The 10879-nt window shown below is 55.5% G+C and overlaps 1 protein-coding gene across 1 annotated transcript in view; it reads left to right on the forward strand.

Moving 5' to 3' along the window:
• LOC103771884 (striatin-interacting protein 2-like) overlaps positions 1 to 10879 on the forward strand; it is a gene marked incomplete at both ends in the record, with an annotated part of 13697 nt that overhangs the window by 2157 nt on the left and 661 nt on the right. Inside the window, 8 exons of the mRNA XM_008939201.1 lie at positions 66 to 129; positions 989 to 1060; positions 1398 to 1472; positions 3401 to 3498; positions 3868 to 3994; positions 5164 to 5264; positions 6910 to 6976; positions 9425 to 9529. Coding sequence (XP_008937449.1) covers positions 66 to 129; positions 989 to 1060; positions 1398 to 1472; positions 3401 to 3498; positions 3868 to 3994; positions 5164 to 5264; positions 6910 to 6976; positions 9425 to 9529 — 709 coding nt within the window. The remainder of the gene's footprint in view (positions 1 to 65; positions 130 to 988; positions 1061 to 1397; positions 1473 to 3400; positions 3499 to 3867; positions 3995 to 5163; positions 5265 to 6909; positions 6977 to 9424; positions 9530 to 10879) is intronic.

The following is a 10879-nucleotide window of genomic DNA, read 5'->3' on the forward strand; positions in this document are numbered from 1 at the left end:
AGGCGTGGAAGGGTTAAACCCAGATCTTCCTCCCAGCCTGGTGCTTACCTTCCTCATCCCCACAGGGACACTGAGACGCTGATTGGGCTTCCACGGCCCATCCATGAGAGTGTGAAGACCCTGAAGCAGGTGAGCTGGTGGCTCCGTGCCCAGCATGGGGGTGAAGCAGCTCAGGAGGCCTCGCTGTGGTCTCACCTCAGCCAGCTGGGGTGTGCCACACTCTGCTTGGAAGGTGACAGGCTTCCAGAGCTGGGTGAGGACAGCCATGCCCAGCCCTGTGCTGCTCCCAGGGGACAGCCTGCTCAGCCCTGGCTCCTTCTCTGCACTGGCTGGTTTGTTCTTCAAGAAGGATCAGTGATGTGCATGCAGGTGACTCGTGGTGGGCTGTAGAAGCCACCCAGCCTTGGTCACCTCCAGGCCCTATCCATGCAGAGGTGACCCATGGGGAGCTGTAGACAGCTCAGTCCCAAGGTGTCCATAAGTCACAGAGCAAACAGGGCAGTGCTGGAGAGGAGAAGGCTCTGAGGAGACCTTCTTGTGACCCTCTAGTATCTAAAGGGGATCTACTAGAAAGCTGGGGAGGGACTTTTACAAGGGCTTGTAGTGATAGGACAAGAGGTGATGGCTCCAAACTGGAAGAGGGGAGGTAGTGGGAAGAAGTTCTTCACTAGGAGGGTGGTGAGACATGCTGTGAGTTTGCAACTGTGGGTGATTAATGTGTCATATTTAGCATGTCTAGAAGGAGTAGGTGGCAGTAATCCAAGGCATGATGTGTGAAGGGCCTCAGGGACAGAGGATGTCCTACACCAGCATGAGTTCTCCATGTATCTGCTGTGACCTACACACCTCACTCAGCTCTGACTGAAGTCAGGGACTGTTGGCACCACTGGCTGTGTTTCCTCCTTCAGCTCTGACCTTTCTCCACCTCTCTCTGTGTTTTCCCAGCACAAGTTCTGACCTTGCTCCACCTCTCTCTGTGTTTTCCCAGCACAAGTACGTTTCCATCTCTGACATCCAGATCAAGAACGAGGAGGAGCTGGAGAAGTGCCCCATGTCTCTGGTAAGAACCTGCTGCCCTCCATCCCTCAGAGACGTGTGGAAGATTTCCACGGGGTCACAGAAATCCAGATGTTCTTCATGATCCTCAGGACACACCTTGGATGCTCTTTTTTTTTCTATATCTTGATCAAATGTAGCAGTGGAGGAAGGTCTGGAGCTTCCTGCAGTCCTTTAAGGTGCTTTTAAAGGCTGTGTAGTCCAACCCCCCTGCAGCCAGCATGCACCTCTGGCCATCACAAAGTCCTCAAGCTGGGTTTGATGGAGGAGATTGATGTATCTCAAGTGTATGGACTGGGAATATCTCATTTTCCTTTGTTTCCACTGTTCCTCTGCACCAGGGGGAAGAGGAAGTCCAAGAAACGCCTTGTGAGGTCCTGTACAGAGCCATGTTGTACAATCTCCCCCAGTACATGGTGAGCTCGTGGTTCTTAAAAGCCCAGAAGAGCTTTTGGGTGGGGAATGGTGCCAGTCTGAGAGCTGCAGAGCTCAGGACTGGAAGGGTGAGATTTTGGTGGGAATCCAGAGCAGAGCTGGGTGAAGAGTCCAGCCCAGGAGGAGGGAGTCAGAGGATGGAGGGGTGTAGATACCCAGGGACACAGTCAGATGGTTGGAGACAGGTCAGGGGTGGGACAATAGGATTTGGAACAAGTGACAAAGTCTTCTACATTGGTGGGAGTGAAGTGCTGGGGTTAAACCCCAGCCCTGAATGAGGGGTGGCATGTGGATGATGCCCACAGCCAGGCAAGAGAGACCTTCCTGAGGGGTTTTCACCAAGGCTCTGGCCAACCTTGGGTAGGCACCAATGAGGAGATGACCACCAGGAGCCCCTCCCTTAACATTAACATCAGGTATCCCACCTCCAAGCTAACAGCCTAAAAGCTGGCTTGGCCCCTGGTGGCTTGGGGTGGGTTTATCTAGGTAGTAATTGTTTTATGGAGGATTTTTGGAAGATCTGGAGCTCTGTGGAAGTTTTTGGAAGGGTCCCTCAGCTTCCTCCTGTAGGCAGAGCCCTCAGTGGTGGTGGGACATCAGCCTAGCTGGGAGTAGAGGAAGGAACAGTGGTCTTGTTCTTTGGTTTTGGCCACACAGCTGGAGCTGGAAGTGAGAAAGGGGAAGAGAAAGGGAGTGAGGGAGAGAGATTTGATGGGAGAAGTAAAACAGCTTTAATGAGAACAATAATAATAAAATGGAATATATACAAATCTCTACAAACCCAGCCTGGAACCCAGCTCCCCCCTGAGGGCAATGTGTCCCTGTCACCCCCAGTGCTGGGCAGCAGCCCCTGGGGAAAGGTCCCAGGCTGGACTCAGCAGCAGATGGCAACTGGGGCCAGGAGCTGGATTCTGGAGCTGGGTTCAGGAACAGAAAGGGATCAAAGGCAGAGTGGGCAGAGTCCTCCTCGGATGCTGCCAGTGGAGGGGCAGCAAAAGGGAGGGAGGGGCTCACACGGCTCAACCCCTGTGACCCCGCAGCTTTATATGGAATGTGAGGGCTGTGGGATGGAATAACCCCTGGGGAATTTGGGGTCACTTGTCTGCTGAGTTGGAAGAGCTTTCGCTGAGAATCATAGAATCATTTAGGTTGGAAGGGACCTCCAAGATCATCAAGTCCAACCTCTGGACAGAATGAGTCCTGTTCTACCCCAAACCAGGCCAGGAGGCTCTGGGGGTTATGACCTTCCTCAGGGACAGCCCTCACAGCCTTCCCGTGGCCCCAGGAGGTCCCCAGAGGAGCACGACCTGTGTCCTGAGGTCCAGCTGCCTTGCCAGGTTGGATGGGACTTTGAGGGTGGGAGGTGTCCCTGCCCATGGCAGGGGGGTTGGACTGAGATGATCTTTAAGGTTCTTTCCAATCCAGACCACTCTGGGGTTCTCAGGTGGTACCTGGTCCCGTGCACACTGCCTGGAGGGAGAGACAATGATGGATTTCAGCTCCAGATGTCCCCTGCACGATTTTCTCCATGCTCCTAGATGCTCACAGTGCCTTAAGTTAAGGCTACCAAGAGCTGCTGTGCTTGCAGGGTGTAAAAGGAGAGGTTCAGCTTTGGCACCATCAGAGTGAGCAGAGCTTGGGCTGGTGAAACCCTACAGAGAGGGCTTGAAGCTGTCCAGTGCAGTGCAAGTGCAGGAGAAGGAAGGCTCCTTCCTAGGAGCATCCTCCCATTCTGACATTTCTGGGTCCCTCCACATCCCTTCACTCATTTTCCTCACTTCACCCCCCTCAGAGCAGCTCCTCTCAGTTCCTCCTCCACAGCAGGAGGACCTGTGCAGCCTGATGGTGAGTCTGGAGAACGCTGTGGGGGGATTCCCTCACTCATTCTGCTTTTGTGTCTGCCCTGCAGATCGCTTTGCTGAAGATCCTCCTGGCTGCAGCACCCACCTCCAAAGCCAAGACCGACTCCATCAACATCCTGGCAGATGTGCTGCCTGAGGAGATGCCGTAAGTCCTGCAGGAGGTGGCCACCAACCCTCCCAGCTTGGCCACCATCTGGGGCCACACAGGAGGCTCGAGGTTTGCCAGTAGGTTTGGGGGTCTCTAGGTGTGGGGAATGGCCCTTTGGGTAGGTGCAAGCTGCTGTTGCCACCAGGACAGAGGGTGAAAGCCCAAGGGTGTGGACGTGGGTTTTTCCAGGGTGTAACATTTTGAGCACAGTTGGCATTGGTGGCAGCAGGCAGCAGGAGATGGAGATGGGTGTCCCAGGGGGGGAGTGAAGGTCTCTGTGTCAGTAGAGCCTGCCCAGGTGAATGAGAACCCACCAGCCCCTCAGTCCTCCTTGCTGTCACACCCACTGTGCTGTTCCCAACCCAGCGTCACCGTCCTTCAGAGCATGAAGCTGGGGATTGATGTGAACAGGCACAAGGAGATCATTGTGAAGAGCATCTCGGCTTCGCTGCTGCTGCTCCTCAAGCACTTCAAGCTGAACCACATCTACCAGGTGAGGGTAGAGGAGCTGGTCCTCACCTTGAAGCTGGGATGTCCTGATAGGACACCCTCAAGGACACCTCCAGGAGGAGTTTCCACGAGGAGCTGCAGGTGGCTTTTCTCTAGGAGGAAGGTGATGGGGGTTAGACAAGGGTTAGACAAGACCCTTAGTTCTGTTTCCTCTCCAGTGATCAGAAACAGTGGTGGGTAGGACCTCACAAAGTCAACTAATCTAGTCCTCAGCCCCTGTTCCAGCAGAGCCTGGAGGGCTGGGTCTTAGATGCAGTCTGATTTTTGTCTCATCTGCATGGCACCAGTTGAACTGGACTTGCAGGAGGTTAAAAAACCACCAGGGTCCAACCTGGGCTGTGGCCTGGGGCCAGTTCTCCACCCATTCTGCAGGCCAAACAATTAGTGTTTCCTGGGTTTTATTGTCTTTTAAAGGTTTCAGCAGGGTACAAACCCAGCTGTGCTATGAAACCCCCTGATGTTTATCTGGGGAGAAATAGAAACCCATCTTTTAGGTTGGAGAAGATGAAAGAAAACCCCACATTTTTACAGCCTGACATTTCTGGGTCCCTCCACATCCCTTCACTAATTTTTCCTCCCTTCACCCCCCTCAGAGCAGCTCCTCTAAGTTCCTCCTCCACAGCAGGAGGACCTGTGCAGTCTGATGGTGAGTCTGGAGAACGCAGAGGGGGGGTTCCCCTCACTCATTCTGATTTGGGGTGAGCCATGGTCATCTCTTTCAGTGCTGAACCTGGTCTTGGGAGCACCCCAAAAAAGCACAGCAGGGAATTGAGCTGATGCTTCCAGCAAGCAGTGGAGGGTAATGTGGAGGAAAGTGTGGCTGGCACGGGCCAGAATTGGGGTTTCTTTTCCCCATCTACTATTTGGCCACAGATTTTTTAATCTTACAAAGCTACACTGGTGCAGCTCTTCCTAAACTGCCACATTTGTGTGTGTCCACTCTATGGCAAGAAGTTTTCCAGCTGCTGGGACTCACTGTACATGGTGAACCCTTACACAGCAGACTTCTGCAAGGGGAAGATGCTCTGCAAGGTGTCCAGAGCAAACCATGGAGACTGTTTTGCTCCCAGTTGGGAAGGGGTTTCCATTTCCCAGGTGATCTCCTGGTTCTTCCAGCTAATGTTGACCCCTTTTTTCACTTCTCTCCCTCAGTTTGAGTACGTGTCCCAGCATTTGGTGTTTGCCAACTGCATCCCCCTCATCCTGAAGTTCTTCAACCAAAACATCATGTCTTATATCACTGCCAAAAACAGGTACAGCCACGGCTGGGGAAGAGGGAGGTGATGGAGCAGGGAGGCTTTGGGCAGGAGGAACCCTGGCAGGGGGTGGGACCAGCTGGCTGGTCTCTAGCAGAGCTTTGGGGCAGGATGTTCCCCACTACAGGAACATGCTGGAGGGGAACAAATCCCTCCTGCTTCATGAGGAGGACTGGATGGGGGGTTTCCAGTCTCACTGGGCTACTAAACCACACACAGACCCATCTCCTTGGCTGACAGTAGGTTTGTTTCCCTCTCTACGTGGGCTCCTGGGAAGCACTCCAGTGCCACCAGGCACCTGAGGGCCACAGCTTCCAAAAGCCTGAACAGGGCTTTTTTTTGCAGAATTTTACAGAATTCCCAATTCTGTAGCTATGATTCCTCCTCCCTGACTTCTTCAGGCCTTGCAGTTGTCACCACCTTTTCCTGGGGTTGCCTGGACCACTACACACCAGTGTAAGAGCTGCAGGAGCACAACCAGCAGGACTGGGCAGGATTTCCCCGTTCAGAGGGGAACTCCACAGGGGGTGTTGCTGTTGGAATGATGAAAAGATCCTTTTCTCTCGCTTTTTGCTGCTCTTTTTGTGGCTCTTCAGCTGGGTGTAGGCTCTGTCTGCTGCGTGGTGTGGCTGGATGTGTGTGAGAAGGCACCCAAGGACAAGGAGACTGTAACATATCGATGCTCTTGCTGATGAACATTTCCACTTTGGGTCTTGTGCCTTAAAGACATGTAGCTGTGGAGAAGGAGCTGGGAGTCCTGGTGGACACCAAGCTGCCCATGAGCCAGAGTGTATAGAGCAAGCCACACTTGTCCTACACACTCTCCCACTCTCTCTCTTCCCCCTCACCCCTCCATACTTTTTTTCTTTTATTGGCTGCTTTTCCAAAGTCACCTTTCCAGGGCATCCTCCTTCCCAGAGGCCTGCAGGGCTCTGAAAGAGCCAATGCCCTCGTTGTGAATTCTCTTGCTGGTAATCAGATGTCTCCAGTTTAACCTTAAGTCTGTCTTGGGTTTGGTTTTTTTTTCCTCTTTTTTTAAATATTCATATGAACATCTTCATCTGCCTTAACAGATCCAAACCCTTTCAGTCCTTATTGGTGCACTGAGGTTGCTCTTTGGAGCCAGGAGGGATCAATGTGCTCCACGGGGGGCTGGGAGCTCGTTTGGGTGTTGTCTGCAGAGCTGGAAGTGCAGGAGGGAGGCAGGTCTGTGCCTGGGCTGCTTCCCAGGGCTCACTGGATCTGGGACTGCTCCTCACCCCACGGCAGCACCACCACCGCCCCTCAGAGCCCAGGCACAGGGAAGGAAGAGAGAAACGGCCTCAAGTTGCCCCAGGGGAGGTTGAGGTTGGATTTTGGGAACAATTTCTTGCCCTGGAGGGCTGTGGAGGCCTGTGCCAGGCTGCCCAGGGCAGTGGTGGAGTCCCCACCCCTGGAGGGGTTTCCAAGCCGTGGAGATGTGGGGTGAGGGACACGGGGCAGTGGGGACCTGGCAGGGCTGGGGGATGCTTGAGCTTGAGGACCTTGAAGATCTTTTCCCATCACAGCAATCCTGTGGGTCTGTGACTGCTGGACATGACTTTTTAAGATGCTCTGTGTGTCCCTGGTCCTGAGCAGCTCCCTCCCTCCCTGTGCCCTGCAGCATCTCCTCCCTGGACTACCCGCGCTGCACCGTCTGCGACCTGCCCGAGCTCACTGCAGAGAGCCTGGTAAGCAGCTCAGAGAGGGCCCTGGAGCCAGCCCTGCGCTGTGCCAGAGGGGCAGGAAGGATTTCTCTCTTCTTTTATATTGTTGTCTTTTTCTGTATCCCAAACCTTTCCAAAATTAGACCCTTTTTCCCTCCTCCAGACTTGAGAACCCCCTCCCAGCACCATCCTGGCTGGCTGTCAGCTCAGGGGGAGGCACTGCTGGCCTCCTGCAGCCTACAAACAGAGCTGGGTTTAGAGTTTTCCCTGTTCCTTCTCCAGATGAGAGAACTTGCTTCAAACAGGATTTGCCCAGAGGCTGCTGCCTCCCAGGTTTCACTTGCTCTGAGCAATTCATAAAATCACAGAATCGTTTTGGTTGGAAGAGACCTTTGAGATTGAGTCTGATCATTAACCCAGAGCTGCCAATTTGTAAGATACCAAGAGATGAAGGAATGAGCCAAATTCCCCATGGAGAGGAGCCTGAAGCTTCCTGGAGGGCAGGCAGCGTGGTGGGCTGTGCCAGTGCCTGGGTCTGGAGGAGATGTTAACGCTGCAGGTTCATCCCTGCAGTAATTCAGATGCAGAACAGGCTGAATTCGGACAGGGTGCAGAGCAGGAGTGAGCTCTGGGGTCAACAGGGGAGGGGGAACAGGGGGGAGACCCTGAAGGATGCAGGAATCATTGAGATGGACACTGGCTGGGCACTGGGGAGGCTGCCCCTCCAATCCTGGGGGCAGTTTTGGGCCCCTCCCTCCCAGAAGGCCCTTGAGGGGCTGGAGCGTGGCCAGAGAAGGGCAACGGAGCTGCTGGGGAAGGGGCCAGAGCCCAAGTGCGGGGAGGAGCAGCTGAGGGAGCTGGAGGTGCTGAGCCTGGAGCAAAGGAGGCTCAGGGGAGACCTTCTGGCTCTGCACAGCTCCTGACAGGAGCCTGGAGCCAGGGGGGGGTCGGGCTCTGCTCCCAAGGGACAAGGGACAGGAGAAGAGGAAAGGGCCTCAAGTTGCCCCAGGGGAGGTTGAGGTTGGATTTTGGGAACAATTTCTTGCCCTGGAGGGCTGTGGAGGCCTGTGCCAGGCTGCCCAGGGCAGTGGTGGAGTCCCCACCCCTGGAGGGGTTTCCAAGCCGTGGAGATGTGGGGTGAGGGACACGGGGCAGTGGGGACCTGGCAGTGCTGGGGGATGGTTGGACTCCATGCTCTGAAAGGTCTCTTCCAACCAGAATGTTTCTATGATTCTGTGTTGCCTGGCTGCTGGTATTTTGAGCTCAGGATTTGTTCCTTAGCTGTGTAAAGGTTAAAACCATTACAAGTGAAAGCTCCCCCCAGTCTCTACAGCCAAAGCTGCCCATGAATCCCTCCGAGGTCAGCCAGGACTGGTCCTACTGGCTCTGTAACCACAGTATTTTTGATGTGCCACTGTGATACAGATTGTTCCAGATCAAATTTATATAAAAACCTGCTGTGGAGCGTGTGGGTGCTGTGGGATCATCACACGTGGCCGTTGTGCTGCCTCTGTCCCCCACCCCGGGCCCACCGACCTGTCCCCCAGCACTTCTTGCCTGGTTTTGGGTGCCTGGGTGGGGTGACAGCTCTCAGACATCCCCTGGCTCCTCCCCAGCGGGCTCAGCGCCCTGGGTTGTGCTGGCCCATGGGCTACTTGCCGAAGGCTGGTGACCACCCAGCCCTGCCGGGGTCCCACCCACCGTGTCCTGGCCCGATGGGGACATCTAGCGACACGGTGCTGGCTGCTCCGGCGGCTCTTGCTCGTCCTGAGGCTGCTCGTGGTGGCTGGAGGAGGCTGAGCGGGTTTTGGGAACATTTCCCCAGTTGTCTTTTCTCTGTAGGGTCTGAGCCCCAGTTTGGGAGGTGTTGAATGAACCGTCAGTGCCCCATCGCTTCCCTTCAGGAGCTGTCGGCCTCAGGGAGGGGAGTTTAATTAGAAAAGATGCAGAAAGCAACTTAATTATACCGTGTGTGTGGTTTTGGGAGGGTACCCATGGAAGTGCTGAGGCCAGGCTGAGAGCCCTGGGGCTGCTGAGCTGGAGAAGAGAAGCCTCAGAGGGGATCTGAGCAGTGCTGAGCAAGAGCTAAAGGGCCCCCCCAAGGCAAGAGGCTGGGGCCAGACTCTGCTCAGTGGTGCCCAGCCACAGGCCAAGGGGCAACGGGCACCAACTGGAACCCAGGAGGTGCCACCTGAGCAGGAGGAGAAACTTCTTTGGGGGGAGGGTGGCCGAGGGCTGCCCAGAGAGGCTGTGGCAGTGGTGAGCACCAGGCTGTGATTTGCTCACTAGCTGTGAACGACGAATCCCAACCTGCCCCAGGATCCATTTTCCCCTCACAGGATGATGTGATTTATCCCTCCTGAACAACTAAAACTTGTGCAGACAGTGCCAATAAATCCTCTCTGCACAAGGGTCTCTCGTGGTGGGGCCGTTGGACAGGTCAGGTCACGGGGCTCCTCCTCTGCTTTGCAGGAAGCAGGGGACAACAACCAGTTCTGCTGGAGGAATTTGTTCTCCTGCATCAACTTGCTGAGGATCCTCAACAAGCTGACCAAGTGGAAGCACTCCAGGACGATGGTGAGGGGATGGCCCAGCTCCCTCAGGCCCACGGGGGGCAGCCAGCCTGGCAGCTCCAGCCTGTCCGTGGTGCTGTGCTGAGAACCGGCCAGCTCGGGACATGGGTGGGAGGGGCTGAGGCCTGACTGGGTTGTGACATGTGTGTGTGAGAGGTGCTGGCACCAGTCCAGGTCATCACACGTGTGACAGGGCTGAGGCCTGACCAGGTTGTGACATGTGTGAGGAGCTGCTGAGGCCTGGCCAGCTCATGACATGTATGTGAGGGGCTGAGGCCTGGCCAGCTCATGACATGTATGTGAGGGGCTGAGGCCCAGGCAGATTGTAGCATGTGTGGAGAGCTGAGGCCTGGCAAGCTCATGACATGTATGTGAGGGGCTGAGGCCTGGCCAGCTCATGATGTGTGTAATGGGGCTGAGGCCTGACCAGCTTGTGACATGTATGAAAGGGCTGAGACCTGGCCAAGCTCATGACATGTGTGTGAGGAGCTGAGGCCTGAGCAGCTTGTGATGTGTGTGAGGGGTCTGGGGCCTGACTGGATTGCCAGGTGGCTGAGGCCTGGCCAGCTTGTGACATGTGTGAGAGGGGCTGAATCCCACCCAGCTCATGACATGTGTGAGGAGCTGAGGCCTGAGCAGCTTGTGATGTGTGTGAGAGGTCTGGGGCCTGACTGGATTGCCAGGTGGCTGAGGCCTGGCCAGCTTGTGACATGTGTGAGGGGCTGAGGCCCAGCCAGCTCATGACATGTGTGAGGAGCTGAGGCCCAACCAGACCATGACATGTGTGAAGGGCTGAGGCCTGGGCAGGTTGTGACACGTGTTGTATGGGACTGGGGCTGTGTGAGGGGCTGAGGCCCAGCCAGCTCATGACATGTGTGAGGAGCTGAGGCCCAACCAGACCATGACATGTGTGAAGGGCTGAGGCCTGGGCAGGTCGTGACGTGTGTGTGGGCTGAGGCCTGGGCAGGTTGTGACACCTGTGAAGGGCTGAGGTCCCACCAGGCTGTGACACATATTGAGCTGAGACCCGGGCAGATCATGACATGTGTGTCAGGCACAGAGGCCTGGCCAGGTTGTGACATAAGTGAAGGAGCTGAGACCCAGCTGCACCATGACAGGTGTGAGGGGCTGAGACCTGACCAGATTGTGACACGTGTGTGAGGAGCTGAAGCCTGTCCGGCTCGTGACAGGGGTGAGGGGCTGAGAACTGACCAGCTCATGACATGGGTGAGGGACTGCAGCCCAGAATGTGTCCCAATGTGTGTGATGAGTTGGTTTAGGCCTCAGCCCATAACACATGGCACGAGCTGGTTGGGCCTCAAGCTCCTCACCTGTGTCACGAGCTGGTTTAGCC

The sequence above is a fragment of the Merops nubicus genome, unplaced genomic scaffold, assembly GCF_000691845.1.
Source record: "Merops nubicus isolate BGI_N331 unplaced genomic scaffold, ASM69184v1 scaffold14504, whole genome shotgun sequence".
NCBI lineage: Eukaryota > Metazoa > Chordata > Aves > Coraciiformes > Meropidae > Merops > Merops nubicus.